The 18,790-nt window shown below is 36.8% G+C and overlaps 1 protein-coding gene and 1 pseudogene across 1 annotated transcript in view; both read left to right on the forward strand.

The window, feature by feature from the left end:
- Positions 1-18,790, forward strand: part of SHLD2 (shieldin complex subunit 2) — a 137,653-nt gene that overhangs the window by 85,097 nt on the left and 33,766 nt on the right. Inside the window, exons 3-6 of the mRNA XM_054580480.1 lie at positions 2,985-4,508; positions 6,402-6,509; positions 16,502-16,696; positions 16,837-16,971. Of these exons, the coding sequence (XP_054436455.1) occupies positions 2,990-4,508; positions 6,402-6,509; positions 16,502-16,696; positions 16,837-16,971 (1,957 nt within the window). The 5' untranslated portion in view covers positions 2,985-2,989. The remainder of the gene's footprint in view (positions 1-2,984; positions 4,509-6,401; positions 6,510-16,501; positions 16,697-16,836; positions 16,972-18,790) is intronic.
- LOC129076319 (rho-related GTP-binding protein RhoN-like) lies at positions 69-739 on the forward strand (annotated as a pseudogene).

Genomic DNA, 18,790 nt, shown 5'->3' on the forward strand with positions numbered 1-18,790 from the left:
TGATGCTGATGTTACCAGGGAGGCCTGCGTGTAGCTGGGACCATGGAGGGCAGTGTGGTTGCTTTAAGATGGTGGTGAGCAAGGAGTGCAGCAAGACAGTGCTGTTGCAGGTGTTCACCAAGGACGCCTACCCCAGGAGTTATGTCCTGACCATGTTTAAGGACTATTCCATGAGTTTTGAGATAGACAGTCACCACATTGAGCTCAACATGTAGGACACTTCAGGTTCTTCTTACTGTGATAATGTTGGCCCCTGGCCTATTCTGATTCAGATGCTGTGCTCACCTGCTTCAACAGTAGCCCACTGAAAACACTGGACAGTGTCTTTAAGAAGTAACAAGGGAGGACTCAGGAGTTTTGCCACTGTGCCAAAGTTGTGCTGATTGGCTGTAAATTGGACACGCAGACTGAACTAGCCACACTGAGGGAGCTGTCCAAGTAGCAGCATATCTCTTTTTATACATGAGCAGGACACTGTGCTGGCCAAGCACTTGGGGACCATGTCCTATGTGGAGTGTTCCTCCCAGTCCTCTGAGTGGTCCTCTGAGCACAGCGTCAGGGATGTTTTTCATGTGGCCACAGTGACATCCCTTTGCCATGGCCATGTGTACCTGTGCTGTGCTAACTCACATGGGGACTGCAGCAATCCACTCAGCTGGCAGGATGGATAGACAGGGAGAACGGGAATGAAGATGAGATACACAAAGATTGATGAACCAAGAGTTGCAACCTCAGGTGAGGAGTTGGGGAGGGGCAGAGTGTCAGAAGGGGTTCTGAAGGGTACAGTTGTTTCCCTGTCTGTTCCCAGCCTTCCTGACCTCCTGACTCTGGCTGAGTTTACAGAACAGGCTGAGTGAGCAGTTCTCCTAGGCAAGGGACCTGGAGGCACAGGGTGTCACCATTTTGTACATCTTCATCCCCTCCCTCTCCACAGGAAGTTGAGGGAGCTAGCATGGCAGACATCTGGGCCAGGAGCTGGGATGGGATGGAGGAGGTTGGGGAAGCTGACATCAAGCTGTGACCTTCGTTGAGTCTTCCGACCCTAGTCCCCATATCCTGGTCCTGGCTTCTTTCCCTAATGAAAGTGTCCATTCAATGACCTTTCATTTTCTTCTCTCACTTTTACAGCTGTTCTCACTCATCCTAAATCTCCAGGAAACATATACTAAATTAAGAAGCAAATTGAGAAGCCCCTCCCCCCATATATCCACCAGTCTTAGGTCCTCCCTCTCTTCCCCCAACAGTCTCCAAATAAAGCCCATGGGGGGAAAAATGTTTTTTTTTTATGCAATACCTGACTATTTATTTAGTCAAGGGCACTGATGACCTCTTTTCCCTTAGGTTGTCAAATAAAAAATGTCAACATCCAACACAACTATAGCTATCTGGTATGAATGAATCAAAATTATACCTATTTTTTTTTCAAATCAACAAAAATTATAAATATTTTTTGGTGTGCCACAGAATTTCAGTGATTAGTTTATGTGTACTGTAAGATGAAAAAAAGTTGAAAATTGCTGCATTAAAATGAGACCAGCAGTGTTCACCAGGTCTAAATAGACCAAGATTTGGCCATGTGATTGCAGGGCTCTGCACAGGAATGGCGGCAGCAGTCTCTCATGCAAGGGGAAAATGGTCCTGCTCAAGAGCCACACTCAGTTTCTGAGTATGAGAGTCTGCTCATACCTCCTGGTGTCTGCTGGGTGCGGGGAGGTGGCACACTATGTTGGCCACAGCCCACTAAATATTTCAAACTTAGAAGGGTGGGACCAGCAGGAGTTAGGAGGGTAGGTTGGAACTCGTGGTTCTTTTATTGTGGGGCTAGTGGATCTCCCTCTGTGGTGTGGGGTGCTGCTGCTTAGGCCTGTGGGAGAGTGAGTTCAAAGCTAGAGGCACCTCCTGCTGAGACACACTGTGGGAGGAGGGGAAATGGCCTTTTCCCCAGAGCAATACAAATCCTGTTCCAATTATCCCAGAATTTTCTCTCAAGATCCCTCCCAAGAAAGTCTACACCACAGGCCCAGGCAGCAGATCCCTCTGCAGGGTGTGAGCTTGGATAGGCGGGGTAACAGGAGGCTGGAGGAAGAGGCCTATGCAGTCACCCCATGTTGATGTGGTGTGCTGGACCCAGAAAGGATAGCATCTGTGCGTGGTGTGGGACAGACATTCAGCACAGGGTGAGTGTCCAGCACTGGTGGCTGTCTCTTCAGCCCTCTTCCTGGAGCCACGCAACCCAGTCAGTTTTCACAGGACTCCAGTTCACTTTGAGCTGCCTTCCCTTTACCAGAGCCAAGGGTAAATGGCTGTGAGTGAGATTTTGTGTGCTGGCCCTTTAAGAGGGCAACAGGGTTTCTAGCAGACTCTTGACTCTCCCTGGTGGACAGAAGCTCTGCTGATTTTCACAGCCAGATGTTATTTGGATGCCTCTTCTAGTTCTGTTGCTTCCAGCTGGGCACCCCTGTGTGGGATTGAGACCATACATTCCTCAGGGGAGACCTTTGCAGCTGAGATATCCCTTTGGATTCTTAGCTGCCGCCTGTTGGAGTGGGGCCAGCCCTTTTTGCTCCTCTTTCCAGTCTCGATGTGGCTTCTCCTGTAAATCTTTGATTTATAAGACTTTTGTTCAGCTAATCTTCAATTGGTTATTCAGGTTGATTGTTTTATATTTTAGTTGAAATTCCAGGTCAGGGAGGAGGTGAGCGAGCGTGACTTCCACCTACTCTGCCACCATCTTCTTCTACTCTGTAATTTTTATTAAAGAGAGCCTTTCCATGAGCATTTTTCTGGGTAATTTGATTTATCTTTATGATTTCTTCTATATTTATGAATTTTATAATTAAATGGAATACCAGTATAAATCAACTCTATTAATGGTGTTTTTGATTAATAGTTTATATTACATTTGCTTTTGGCTTATTAAGTTAATATCAAGTTATAAATATCAACTGACAAAGTACTCACTTTAGATTTTTCATTTTTTTCAGAAACTATGAGTAGAGGATCTAAAGTCCACATTTTTTGGGGTGCTCCAATTGTCTCATTGAAAATGACAGTATCACAGGAACCAACTTTAATGTCCACTGCTGACCCCTGGAAGAAAATTCAGCTTTTATATAATCAACATTCTTTACATCTGAAGGATGAAAAATGCAAAAACAAAAACCTTGAAGATTATCAAGTCCTAGAAGCTCTTGGCCCTCCCGATCTTCCTAATGGTCATTTCTCAGAAAACTCTGTGAATAGATCGGTTCATGTGAACGATGACTTTATACATTGTATTTCTGAAACACAGGCTCTAAAATTCCAGAGGAGTGACCCCTTATGGATGAGTGATAAAACTAACTCTGATGTCCAAATATGTGCATGTCATGGCAGAGTTCAGCATTTAACTGGAGAAGAAAAATATCAAGAGCTTTTCAGCGAAAATAAGAAAATCACAGTTGAAGACCATAAAGATCAATTAAATATATGTGGTCAAAACGTCCAAAAAAATTCCTTTCAGTTACACCATAAGTGTGCAGCTATATTGGATTCGGTCTGTAGTACTGAAAAGATTAATATAGGGCCAGGAGCCATTGAAACAACATGTATACCAAGAAAATATCATGAAATACAAAACCAAAGTCTGGAAAAGATTTCTTCTAATACAGTAGATAAGCCAAGGCCTGAAGGAGGAGTTAGGAATGTCTCAGACCTTAAGGTGTCTACTGATACTGAATTTCTCAGTATAATGGCCTCTAGCCAGCTTGCTTTTTTAGCTCAAAGAAAGTATAAAGGGGATAATTTTATAAATAAAGGGATGTTAAACATGGAGATTGAATCAGAAGCAAGTCCTGGGGAAATAAAAATAACTGAAGATAATTTGATTCAGCCTGATGATGCTTTTGTAGAAAGATATGAAAGTAGACAAAACCAAGCATATTCTCTTGAACTTTTTAGTCCTGTTATTCCTGAAACAAGTAGTCACATTCACATAAACTCTGATAAAGGCCTTGAAGAAAATAAGAGATCTCAAGAACTTACCAATTTTGAAGATAAACTGCCATCAAATAAGATATGTATTGAGTCATGTAGCTCAGGAATACTGTGCTCCCAAATAAATGCCTTCCACAAAAGTTCTATTAAAAGAAACTGGACTTCTGAAGATAAACTGGGCCGTCTTAAAGTCCTCCAAGTTTCTAAAAAAATTAAGTTGGTTTCTAATGCAGGAGATCCTACTGCAACAAGGGACCAAAGGAGTGTGTCTGAATTTAAGGGTATTAAAAAAACATCATTAATAAAAAATTGTAATTCTAAAAGTCAGAAGTATAATTGTTTAGTCATGGTGTTATCTCCATGTCATGTGAAAGAAATAAATATAAAATCTGGACCAAATTCTGGCTCTAAAGTGCCTTTAGCAACAATTGTCATAATTGACCAATCAGAAATTAAAAAGGAAGTTTTTCTGTGGAGGACTGCTGCATTTTGGGCACTTACAGTGTTTCTTGGAGATATAATTTTACTCACAGGTAAGGTCGTTGTGGTATAGTGGTAATTTACTTTATAAAGGTGTGAGCATTTTTTCCCCTTCCTACCTGAGAACTCTTTTTTTTTTTTCCCATTCGCCTCTAAGCTCCAGCATGACTGACCCCTTTATAGTGTCCATGCTGGCATCTTCACTGTTGCGTAGTATTCTGTGCATTGCCATTTCTGGGGCTGTGTTCTACCCTTCTTAGTTCTGTCCCTCCTTTCCACTCTTTTCATATCTCTCTCTCAGAGCCTTCCCTGGTTGCTCCTCCTACTCATTTATTATGTTAGCATTTAGGTCATATCATCAGGCTCTTTTTTTTGTTTTCTTATGATTTTGTTTATGTATTATTTTCAGCTCTTTTCTTTATATTAGCAGTTTTATGATGAAAATACAATGTTTCTACTACTTTACATAATCCCCAATGATGCTGCGCACATTACATACTTATTGAGGGAGCAGATACAGAATATCTATTGCATTTTTAAACGATTGAAATTATATTAATCACATTTGGAAATATGGAAAGGGAAACTCCTGGTATCATACCAACCTCATACAATCATCATTAGAGTTTTGAAGTGTTACCAATTATCTACCCTTAAAATTTATATACATATATATGTAAGCCAATATTTATTGGGAATTTACTGTATGTCAAACCCTGTTTTAGACTTTACATGTATATCAACTCTTTACAACTATGTGAGGAAGGTACTGGTGGTTATTCCTATTTTTTAGTTTGACAAAACTGAGACCCAGAGAAGTAAAGTAAGTTGCCCAGTGTCACACACCTCCAGGAAGTGGGAAAGCCAGTATTTCACCTAGACTGCAGAATCCATACCCTTACTATATAGTTGTAATCATAAAGACCATATAGTTTTTTTATCCTGCTTTTTCATCTAACATGAGAAATTTAATATTTTGTTACATTTCTTTTTTTAAATTGATTTTGTTTTAGAGAGAGAGAAACATCAATTTGTTGTTCCACTTATTGATGCATTTATTGGTCAATTCTTGTATGTACCCTGACCAGGGATTGAACCTGCAACCTTGGCCTATCCGTATGATCCTCTAACCACCTGAGCTGCCTGGCCAGGGTATTGTTACATTTCTTTATTGACTTAAAATCAGTGTACAGTGCAGCTGAGCATAGATATCAGTCATTTTACTGATGAGTCTCAGACTAAAAGGAAATTGATTAAGCTTAGTAACACCTCTTAAAAAGAATGTGATAGAAAAGAGGTGTAGGGTCACCCTTAGAAGCTTAGAAAAAGAAAACAAGGCAATCATTAGTAGTTTCTATGAACAGTTTGCTGGGGTAATGAGAACTTTAGTTAATACACCTTGGTAGTTGTGTAAGATTGTTAAGTGCTATCTCTAATAAAGAGACACTGGCAGTGTCATCTTATTTACTGGCAAGTCAGTTCATCTAACTCCTTCTGATTCCATGCTCAATGAACAGCCCTTTTTGCTCATGATTTGGCTTCTCAGGTGTAAAACTGCTTACAAGATGGGTGATGTAAACAGTAGCAGTGTCAGGGCTGTGGGCAGATTCAAGAGGCAGAGCCAAAAGTAGAGGGTTGATAACAAAGGTGGGAAGGGAGAGGTAGAAGTCAGGATGACCTCAAAGTTTAATTTACCCGGCTACTGTTTAGCCATCCTGAGTTTGGGGAGCCAATAGGATACGCAGTCAAGAATGTCCATTAGGCAATTGTAGATAAATGAGTAAAAGGGTTTGAAACTGAGAAGGCCTGAAATTAAATCATTCAACATATTTGAACTTTGGTTGCCTGGTATGTGGGAGGCATGCATAATATTTGCTATGATTGGTAAGTTAATCACAGTATGAAGGAATTTATGGCATGATCAGAACTTTTTTTCCCCTTTCTAGATGTTACTGTTTTTGAAGATCAATGGATTGGTGAGACAATACTGCAATCAACATTTACCAGTCAGTTATTAAATCTTGGGAGTTATTCATCTGTCCAGCCTGAAGAATGTAAGGCACATTTTATATCGTAGTATTTAAAGAATACATACACATTTTTTAAAAGTAGAGTTAAAATGGTAATTTTATCAAATGTATTCTAAATGAGTTTTCTGGAGAATATTGCTTTGCTTAGTAAGAATGAAAATAGAATTTATAAAAACAATTGAATTTATAAAATAGAATATATAAAATACATTGTAAATCATTATGTATTTAAAAAAATAATTGGGTTTATGTTTCATTTTCCTAGAGAGTCAGTATTGTGGTGGTTTTAACCTGTTAGGGAGTCATAGACCTCTTTGAGATACTATGGGCCTTTTCTCCAGAAAATGGACTTAAGTAGAAAGACACAAAATTTTACATGGAATTACAAAGTTCTGTGGAATTTCTGAGCCTCTGATTAATAATCCTTTAGGTAATGAAAAAAGCATGGACCATAGTCAGATAGTTAGGGTTTGAATCCTTGTTCTTCCATCACCATTGCTAGGAAAAACTACTTTCCTTCTCTGACATGCATTTTTGCTTCTTGAAAATAAGCTCTTGAATGAAGAAACCAACAGCTATCTTTTTCTCCAAGAAATTAAAAAAAAAAAAATAAGGTAGACAGTATAAAGTAATACTTTTAGTATAGTCTCTGGTAATTACAGTCCCTGGAATCAAACAGACCAAATTTGAATCCTGGTCCTAGAACTTCCAAAGTCTGTATTTGTAAGTAACTTATTTGACCTCCTTGTAATGCTTTATCCTCATTGGTGAAATGGAAATAAAAATACATGTGTAGCTTATAGGGTTGTTTGTGAAGATTAAATGAGAGGATGACTATAAGGTGTTAAACCTGCATATAATATAATAACAATATAGTAATAGTAGTAGTAGAAGTAATAAACAAAATATTTTATAAAATACTGAAATAGTGTCATTGGAAAATAACTATCAGTATGTACAAGATTACATAAGAGATTAATTAGAATAACAAGAAGATAAAGCATGGAATTCCAACCTCTGAACAATAAGAATTCTCAAAGAAAGGCAGAGTAAGTAGAAGAGAATGATAACAAAACAACAACAATGGTGCTTGGAAAGAGCACGGTTCCTCAGTACCCTAGGGAACTTAACAGAAAATCAGCATTGACATACTCTCATAAAATAACTAATATCCAGTTCTTCATCTACCCAGTATATTTGTATTAACTGTTGACATTGAGACACTGTGTACTGGAGATACAGTAATAAACAACATATACCTGGTATTAGCCTTTGTGGAGCTCAGGTATCTGTGTGGAAGATAGATGTGTACCTAAAATGTTTGCAGGTAATAATGAATGCTATTGAGGAAAATAATTAAGGGCCAAGGTAGTAGAATAGCATGGTTGTGGTTGTGAAGGGATAGTCATGGAGTGGATTCAAAGTTACTAATTTATAATAGTTCATATTGAGAGATAATGGGAGGCTAGTATAGATCATGAGAAATGGATTTGAGATATAACTTTAAATAGAGTTTAACAGGATTCTCTGATGGTGTGAATTTGGAGATGAGGTAAGAAGAGCAATCTATTACTACTGGGTTTTGATTTCAGTAATTAGGTAGCCTTTATTAGGAAAGACTGAGAGATAATAGGTCCATGGGGGGAAGATAAGGGTTCTGTCTTAGATGTGTTAAGTTTTAGGTATCTCTGAGGCATCCAAGTGAAGAAAGGCATATAGGGATTGGAAATGAAGTCCAAAGCTCGGAAGAAAAGTTTGAAATTAAGACATAAATTTTAGAATTATTAGCTCTGTTATTGGGATAGATTTTTTTTAATTTTGAGAGTATGTTTATTAAAGCTGGAGACAGTGAAACAAAGGGAGGGCTTAGGGTAGAAGAAACAACAGGAGAGAGCCTAGGTGGTGCTCTGCTTTGGCTTCCTAGAAACATTATAGGAAAGAAGTGAGCCATGCTGAACTGTGTGGACTCACTGAGAAGTAAAAGCCACAGTGAAAGAAGTGAGCCAAGGTGGGGCAGCTTTTAGCTCACTGAAAAGTCTAGGATAGAAGAAGAAACAGAAGAGAGGCTAAGCAGTGCTCTGCCTTGGCTGTCTAGAAACTTTATAGGAAAGAAGTGAGACATGGTGGGGCTGCTGTTAGCTCACTGAAAAGTTAGAGAAAAGGGGGCTTTGGAGACAGGTTCACGGGGTAATTCCAGGACAAGTTGCCACTGCATGTTGAATTGGCCATGGTTGCAAGTCTCATGGGCACCCTTAAATTTAGGAGAGAAAAATAAAGATGCATGCCTGAGAGGGAAGAAAGGCATGGGCTCCAGAGAGAGCCCACATTATTGGGATTTGTCATATGAAATATATATTTATTTGGTCCTTGTCCAGATTACCAGGACAGAGCTCCTAAAACTCTTGGAATATTTTAAGTGATTAGAGTGATAAAGGTGTCTTGATATTCATAGTGAATCCCATCCAACCACACCTGAGTTAATGAGGTGACGTTTAGAAAACACTTAAAGATGGAGGCTGGTTGCCAGGGGAACCAACAATGTAATTAAAAGATTGGAAATTTCTGTACTCCTCCTTGCAGGAGAGAAGGGTTGGAGATTGAATTAATCTCCAGTTAATCAATTATGCCTATATAATGAAATCTTCATTAAAAACCCAAAAGGGCAGGATTTGGAGAGCTTCCAGGTTGTTGAACATGTGGAGATTCAGGAGAGTGTAATGCCCAGGGAGGGTGTGGAAGCACTGTGCCCCTTCTCACATATTTTACCCTATGTATCTTTTCCATCTAACTGTTCACATGTATACTTTATAATATCTTTTATAATAAACTGGTAAGTGTAAATAAATGTTTCTCTGAGTTTTGTGAGCCCTTCTAGCAAATTAATTGAGTCTGAGGAGGGGGTTGTGGGAACCTGTAATATATAGTAGATCAATCAGAAGCATGGTGACAAGCTGGACTTATAATTAGTGAGTGAAATAGGGGAGCAAGGAGGGACTGCTTGTGGAACTGCTCCTTGAACTTGTGGGATCTGACACTATCTATTCCAGGTAGATAGTGCCAGAGCTGAGTGAATTACTTCGTGGTATGGAAAAAACCCCCCATAGGAATAGGTATCAGAATTATAGTAGCATAAAGATAATGTTCACTTATTTTATTATTAGAAAAACTTTTAATTTTGAAATTATGGATTCACAAGGGATTGCAAAAATAATACATAAAGTTGCATGAGCCCTTCACCCAGCTTCCCCAATGGTGACATCTTATATAACTTTAGTATAATATCAGTATCAGGAACTAGACTACAGACCTTACTCTGTTTTCACATGCACTCGTGTGTGTGAGTGTAGTTCTATGAAGTTTGATCCCATGTATAAATTTGTGTTCATACCACCACAATAAAAATATAGAACTGTTCCATCACCACAAAGAAATATTTTTATGCTACCTCTTTAATAGTCATCACTGCCTCTAGTCCAATCCCCATCTGTCTTCTGAACAACTATTAATTTGGTCTTCATCTCAACTTTGTCACTTTGAGAGTGTTGTATAAATGGAGTCATGTATATGCTTTGTAAGTGAAATCGTGTTATCTAAATGTAATCTTTTGAGGTTGTTTTTAGGTTCCCTCCTTGGATTCATCTGTGCCCTTCTCTCAGGCACGTACTTTAAAAAAAAAATATTCTGGGGCCCTCATGGGACTTGCAACCAGGGGAACGGCAGCAACAAAATCCCTGAACTTATCTGCAAGGCCCCTTTTCTCTGACTTGGCACATTTATTTCCTGTAAGGTTTTTGGAGAGCCAAAGCAGCTCCACCAAGGCTCTCTTCTGTTGCTTCTTCTATCCTAAGCCCTTCCTTGTTTCACTGTTTCCAGCTTTAATAAATATTCTCAAAATAAAAAAAAAAAGGTTTTAGAAAAGCCATACATGGTCATCTCAATAGATACAAAGAAAGCTTTTGAAAATACAGTTCAACTTTTATTCATTAGGAATAAAAAGACATTTATTTTAACTTCATAAAGAATGTCTTTAAAAAAACAGAGTGCAGATCCAAGATGATGGAGGAGTAAGTGGAAGCTATACTAACCTCTTCCTCGGACCAACCTGGAATTACAACTAAATTGTAGAGAAAGCATCCTGAATAACCAACAGAACACTAACTGTAGAGAAGCCTTATAACCACAGACAGAAGAAACCACTTCACCACAATGTGACCGGTAGGGAGTGTGGAGACATGAGAGGGCTGACTAGGCTCCCACGGGTGGCAGCTGAAGATATGGAGGATATTTCAGTGGCTGGGGGGTTCCCCTGAGAAGTGTGGGGTCTATACCCCAAGCTGGGCTCTCCAGCCTACGGCACCAGCCAGAAAGGAACTCAGATACATCCAGCTGTGAAAAACTGCCGGGTTACTGTCTGCCAGGGAGAGATGGCTGGAGACATACAGAGCCTCTTAAAGGGCCAATGCACAAAATTTCGTTTGCAGCCACTTACCCTGGGCTCCAACAGAGGGAGGCCAGAGTGGACTGGAGATGGTTGAGGAGAGCCTGAGGTTGGTGGCTCTGGGGAGAAAACTGAAGGAACAGCTGCCAGGATCCCAGTGCTGAGTTATTCCCCATAATGTAGGAGGCATGTTTCTCAGGCAGAGCTCTCCTTTCTAAGTGGCATCAACCTGAGGGGTGGCAAGAGCTCCATCCACAGGCATTACTCTACCCCACCCTGTAGGGCTTAAGCCGGGCTACTGATTATAGCTTGATTAGTTTAACAACGTGTCGCTCTAATGACTGATTAGTTTAACAACTAATGTGGAAAATATGGAGAAACAGCCAAAATAGGAAGACAAAGAAACAGACCCCAAATGAAAGAACAAGAGAATTCTCCACTAGAAGAACTAGAAGAAATGGAGGTAAGCAATTTATCAGATAGAGTTTAGAGTAATGATTGTAACGATTCTCAAAAGCATGACAAAAGACATAGAAACCACAAAAAAGGACCAGTGAGAAATAAAGAATGCAATATCTGAAATAAAAAATACACTGGAAGGAATAGATACTAGGTTAGATGAAGCAGGATTGTATAGTGACTTGGAAGACACGGTTGAACAAAAGACTCAGAGCAGCAAAAAGAAAAAATTTAAAAAAATGAGGACTGCTTATGAAACATTTTGGACAACATGAAGTAGAACATCTGCACTATGGGAATACCAGAGGAAAAGAGAGTGAGCAAGGGATTGAGAACCTATGTGAACAAATAATGACTGAAAACTTCCCCAATCTGGAGAAGGAAAAGGACACACAAGTCCAGGAAGCTCAGAGAGTCCCAAACAAGTATGGACCCAAAGAGGCCTATACTGAGGCACATCATAATTAAAATGACAAGGCTTAAAGACAAGGAGAGAATCCTAAAAGCCACAGGGAAAAAGCAGGAAGTTACCTACAAGGCAGCACCAATTAGACTCACATCTGATTACTAAGCAGAAACATTTCAAGCCAGAAGGGAATGGCATGAAATATTCAAGGTGATGGAAAGCAAGGACCTACAACCAAGGCTACTTTACCCAACAAGGCTATCATTTAAAATCGAAGGAGAAATAAGGAGTTTCCCAGACAAAAAAAACTAAAGGAATTTGTTAACCAGTACCATAACAAATGTTAAAGAGCTAGCTCTAATAAGAAGGAAAAAAGCAGCCCTGTGTTCATTACAGCGTTATTCACAATTGCCAAGATACAGAAGTAGCCCAAGTGTCCATCAATAGATGAGTGGATAAAACAACTCAAACATTTACACAATGGAATACTACTTGGCTATGAAAAAGAAGAAAATTTTATCCTTTGTAAAAGTATGAATGGACCTGGAAAACATGCTAAGTGAAATAAGCCAGTCAGAGGAAAACAATTACCGTCTGATTTCACTCATATGTGGAATCTAATGAACAAACTGAACTAACAAGGAAAGTGGGGATAGATTCATAGGTAGAGAGCAGGATGACAGCTAGTGGGGCGAGGGAAGATTAGGGGGTGGAGGGATTGAGGAAAAAGGACTCATGGACATGGACAATATTGTGTGATGATTGCTCAGGGGCAGGGTAGTTCAAGGGATCTAAAAGGTATTGTAAAAATGCAATAAAGATTAAATTAAAAAACAATATAAAAAATCCTAATTGGAGAAATACTAAGAACATTCCTTTGCAAAATTGGAAATGATACTAGAGTGCTGCTATTACTACTTTTATTCAACACTGTATTGGAGATATTAACCAGTGCAACAAAACATGAAAAGAATTTTTCAAAATGTCCGGAAAAGAGGAATAGAGCTGTCATTATTTATAGATGGCATAAATGATAGTTTACATAAAATCTTACCCTTCTAAAAATTCAAGCAAATTATTACAAATAATAGGAAAGTTCAGCAAGATTACAAACTATAAGATTAATAATATTGGACAAGTCAATTGCATTTGTAGAATCGAACAATGAGCAACTAGTAACACTTAAATGAGAAGACACCATTGACAATATTATGTGATACTAAGTAATTATATAATTATTAATTTAACAATAAAATTGTTAAAAATATAAGAGAAATTTTAAAAGAACTAAACATATACTTTATTAACAGATTGGAAGATTTAGCATTGTGAAGATTTCAGTTCTCTCCAAGTTATCTATATATTAAATGCAAATCTAGTCAAACCTCCAATAAGATTTTTATGAAATTTGATGATTATTCTGGAGGAGTAGATGGCCAAAAATAGCCAGGGCTTCTTTTTTTTTTTTTTTTTTTAGAAGAGCAAGGAGAAATAATTTGCCCTATCAGATATCTAGATTTAGTATGAACTTGTAATAATTAAAAACAGTATGTTTTTGGCCAGTTGAAGTCAGTCAATTTTTGATTTGGGGATTTCCCTAAAAGATTTAAGTTTAATCTTTTATTATAGGTAATTGAATTTGCAACATCTTGGAAAGCATATTTCCAAGGAACTAAGTGACTTTTAAGTAAAATTCATGATATTTTATAGATGTTAATAGAAGGGTAAGGAATGTATTGAAATAATGAAAATGACATGGTATGCAAATATTTTGCAAGGGATTTGGGAGACAGATGCTGTAGATAGCTCTGGTTTTAAGGCTGATCTAGATTCAAGTAAGGCTGATTTAGTTCAATAATTTCATAGAAATCTTAGGACCTAATCTAATGGAGAATATCCGATGGGACACCTGGAGCTTAAGGTTTTTTTGTAGACAATGTGAACCTTTGTAGAACTTTGGACTAATTGTAATTACATAACCTTGAGAGGTTACTTTAAAGACTTGGTTTTATACTTACATAAAAATTTATATTGCCCTTTTTTCACACCTTAGTAGCTAAATAGGTTATATTCAAAGTATCAGTTTATACTTTGAGAATATTGCAATTGTTTTCCTTTTGAAAGAATAAATCAATTTGATTAGCTTTTTTTACAAGTAGTAACAAATCTTGAGAGCATTCTTACCTATGATCAATATATTATACTTTTCTTTTCTCATTATAGTGAAGTGTTACATGTTTTACAAACCTAGCCCTGATAATATGAGAGGATATAAATTTATCTTAAATATTATTAAATTAAATACTATTAAATATATATATCAAAGGTTAATACAATGATTTATTAACTACACTATTTTATTTGGAATCTAAATAATCAGAAATTTCTGTATAAATTTTTATGAAGCAGGGTTAAGGGATTTTTTTCTGCCTAAAAAAGTTCCATATATTAACAAAGAATAAAGCCCAGAGAAATTATGTGCAAGTTCAGAGAACTCATTCTAACTCAAAAGTTAGAATTTGAACCCAGCTCTTCTGATCCTAGATGTGCTGGAAATATTGTGAAAGAGAGATCAGAAGACTTGGTGAATAAATTGGAGCTGTGTAAGGAGCTATTTGGAGTTGGGTTTTGCTGTAATATGTTTGATATCCTCATCTCCACTCTACCTCTGTTTTTCTCACTCATCTTTCATACTGTCTATGTTCTTTTCTGTTATTATATTTCTCATTATATTTATTAGTGATATCACCATTGTTTTATAAAATACATTTAGGAATTGAGTAATCTTAATTAGAATAGATGTCATGTATTGAGTTATAAAAATGTTAAAACATTTGTTTTATCCATCCATTCAACTGTGCTAGAAATCTTGATGTCATCTTTAATCTTTTCCTTACCCTTCACCTCTAATTGTTTCTTGGATCCTACCTCCAAACTATTTCACAAATCTATTACCCTTTCCCCCTTCCTGCAGCCTCACCTGGTTCCCAGTGCTCTTTACATCCTGATGGATGGTCACTAGCCTCTTAAAGGTTCTACCTACTCTCTCTTCTGTGAAAATTAATTCCTTTACAGTAAAGGGTCTATAAAGTTGAGAGGGAAGACATTACATCTTTATTTTCACTAATTGCTAACTGAAAATTAGTATTTCCTTCCATTGTGAATAAGGCAACAATCTACAGTAATATTAGCAGTTCTGGTGTCTTGGTCACCAATGGAAAACACATAGATTTTCAGATCACATTACAGTTGTTGAAAATAACTTGAATATCGTCTATGCCCGTGATATTTTAGCATACTTTGAAATTATAGTAGTATTACATATTCTGCTACATCTTGTTATTTAATGTATTAGTGAAGCACATGTATTATATCACAGTTTTAAAATGTTTTGATTACGATATGTCCATATAATTGATTTTATAATACTATTTCATTTTGTGCATTTAAAATATTCTGGCCCAAGCTGGTGTGGCTCAGTGGATTGAGCACCAGCCTGCAAACCTGAGGGTCGCCAGTTCAATCCCCACTCAGGGCACATGCCTGGGTTGCAGGCTGTGTCCCTGGTAGGGGGCACAGCAGATGCAACCATGCATTGTTTCTCTCCCTCTCTGTTTCCCTCCCTTCCCTCTCTAAAAATAAATAAATTAAAAAATCTTAAAATAAAATAAAATATTCTGTAATAAAAATATTCTAAAATTAGATAATGGTAATAGTTGCACAACTTTGTGAAATACTAAAAAAAGCACTAAATTGTACATTTTAAAAGGGTGAATTTTATGTATTTTAATTATATCTCAATAAAGCTGCTATAAAGATACTGTTCTGATAATGAGTCAATATGCTTTATCAGACTATGTATCTATGGTACCTAACGGATTGCAAACCCCTTCTCTTTGCCTGGAAATATATCCCCACCCTCAATTACTACCTAGAAAACTAGACATTTTTGCAAAACCTAGGTCAAATAATCCCTCAACAAAGCCTCTTTCAACTTTCTGGGAAATTCTTTTTGTGTGTTCTTAGTAATGCTTACACATTTCTCTTTTGCTTTAATCCCACTGTTTGTTATTAACTAGGTTGATAATCCCTTCAGTGTTGACATCATGATATGATATGTTTTTGTATCTCTAGCAGCTGGTATAGTGCTCGTCATATAGTGGATGATATACTGATGAGTGAGTGAATAATGAGGTTATAGTGTGGCATAAGAAATACATTAGGATGAGAATATTACTGAGGGAAGGAAAAAAGAATCATTTGGTTTTTTTCTTACTGAAATTGGTTAATAGTATCTGCTTTCTAAAAAGTACTTACCTGTTTTTTGTTAAGATCTTATTTAGTCAACAGTCAATCATATATTCAACCATACCTCCCTTTCCTTCAGAGAAATTAAAATTTAATCAGCAAAATTCATCAATCTATAAACTTTAAATGTGTGCATTTTATTGTATTAAAATATGTCTCAATAAAAAACTAGAAAAAATTTGAGACAGAAAAGAGAAAAACATCTTAAATTGCATAATTATTGATGGATTAAATAACTGATCTAATCATCAACAGGAATAAGCTACGTGTTTTGTAGAAATGAAATCATGTTTTATACTTAATATACTTTACAACATAAAATAAAGGTCTAAGAAAATACTGTGATGTCAAGAAAATGTAATTTTGCCATCTTTGGTACATGTGTGTGTGGTTTTTTTCTTTTAGATTCCAGTATAGTCAGCGATGTTGTACTTCAGGACTTACTGGCATATGTATCTTCAAAACATTCCTATCTCAGAGATCTTCCTCAGAAGCGGCCTCAGAAAATGAACAGTATAGAATTTGTAGAATTGGAGCAGCTTCAGCCTGACATGTTAGTCCATGCGGTGCTAAGAATTGTTGATATCACCATACTGACAGGTACTCATTTTAGATTATAAAATAATTAAGATACGAGACCTTATTGTACAATTTGTTTATCATTATATCTTTATCATTAGACATTAAAATATAGTATCACATGTGGTAGAGTATCTAAAATATTCCTTTTTCTTTTCCAGAGGCATTATATAGTTATAGAGGACAGAAGCAAAGGAAAGTTATGTTAACGGTGGAACAGGCCAAAGGTCAACAGTATGTGCTTGTATTATGGGGTCGTGGAGCAGCCTGGTATCCTCAACTTCAAAGGAAAAAAGGTCAATAAGATAAAAAGCATTTAATCTGTTTATAGTTAAGTAAATGATTAATGCTTATAAGCCTAAGATGAAGAGACTCTTAAGAGATTATATTAGATTTGAAATATAAGAGATCGTGATTAAATATTCTTCTATTATAATAGCAGATTTCTTCCATTATAACTTTATACCGGCAAGCAAATAAGGAATTTAAAAAGTCCTCTATAGTGGGCTCTTTCCTGAGCACACCCACGCCTTTCTTCCCTCTCAGGTGTGCGTCTTTTCTCTCCTAAACTCTAAGGAAGCCCACGAGACTTGCAGCCAGGGCAGCAACAGGCAGCAGCAGCTCCTCCTGGGCTAACCCCCTGAACCTGTCTCCAAGGCACCCTTTTCTCTGACTTTTCAATGAGCTAACAGCAGCCCAGCCCTGGCTTATTTTTTTTCCATAATGTTCCCGGAGAGCCAAAGCAGAGCACCACTTACTTAGGCTCCCTCTTAAAAGCAGTCAATAAAAAATTAATGATGGTAAAATAAAAGCTTCCATTTATCCCCAGGTATGCTACTTTACCATTTTTGCAAAGATCTTACCTCCTTCAGATAATGTTCTTTAAAAATTTAGTTCTGGAGAAGGTTCTACAATTTTTATTCAGCCAAAGTACTCTGATAAATAAATGTCTCGCTGGTTACAAGCCAGATATTAGGATAGTTGCATTAATTCTTTCAAATTACAATGTTACTGTTTAATAAATTATTATGTTCCAGGTTTTTATTCCATTTATTTTAAATGTGAAGACTATTAGCCATCTATAGAATGTTTATGTTTAAAATATGACCCATGATTACATTTTCTTTAAAGCAAAAATTAATAGTTTATGATGTATTGAATGAAATGAGATTGATTTTTCAATAAAATAGTATATTTTCCTTTTGATGTTATGACATCCTTTAGTTGTAACACAGATATTATAATTAGTGGCTCATGAATTATTTTACCCTTCTAAATTAATTCAGAGATTAAGTATGTGATCCATTCTTTTTTACCTGAAAGTGTTAATGTCTCTTCTCAAACTTCTACCTACAAAATAGTTACCTAGAGATAGAATCTGTCACATTATCTCTCTTAATTATTAATAGCCTAGGACTAGAATTTGAGAGTAGTCTGATTTTTGACTTTTATGTTAGGATCAAACAGTGACAAATATTTGTTTGGTTGAGAAATCTGACAAACGTGTCAATGATAGACTAACCATTATTATTGACCACCATTTCCATAGCCAGAAGCATGAGTCTAGTGCATGCTGATCAAAATGTAGGTCAAAGGTATTATTCCAATTCTAATGAAGCTATAGCAAAGCAGATTGCTCCCTATTTAATATAAATATTCTTTTAAAATGAATAGCTATTTGGTTGACAAAAGAGAAATTATGGTTGTTTTGAGATAATTTTATGGTATTTAGTTTAATATTGAAAATTTATGAATTCAGGAATTAAGATACAGTTCTTTGTTTATTCATTTGGCATACTTTATTAATAACCATCATTTTTAAGTTTTAGTGTCCACCTCAATGCCTTAAGATTATTCTTTTAAAAATGGAAATACCAATTTCAAATGGTCATCTAAGTAAGTGATTTCTACTTTCAGAAATTGTTAGCATTCTATCTATATATTTATTACTTCTTGAAGCATTCTCTATTAAACTTCCTTTATATTGGGGACTAGCCTAGGGATTAAAAAAAGTCACATTTAGGTGATACAATAAGAAAGGATTATATTGAATCCTTACTGATTCAGTCATTATCGAATACTGGAGGTAGCAGAGTTGATGTTTTGGGGAAGCGT

Source organism: Pteronotus mesoamericanus, unplaced genomic scaffold (genome assembly GCF_021234165.1).
Source record: "Pteronotus mesoamericanus isolate MK-2021 breed Mesoamerican mustached bat unplaced genomic scaffold, CSHL_Meso_final contig_59, whole genome shotgun sequence".
NCBI classification, from domain to species: Eukaryota; Metazoa; Chordata; class Mammalia; order Chiroptera; family Mormoopidae; genus Pteronotus; species Pteronotus mesoamericanus.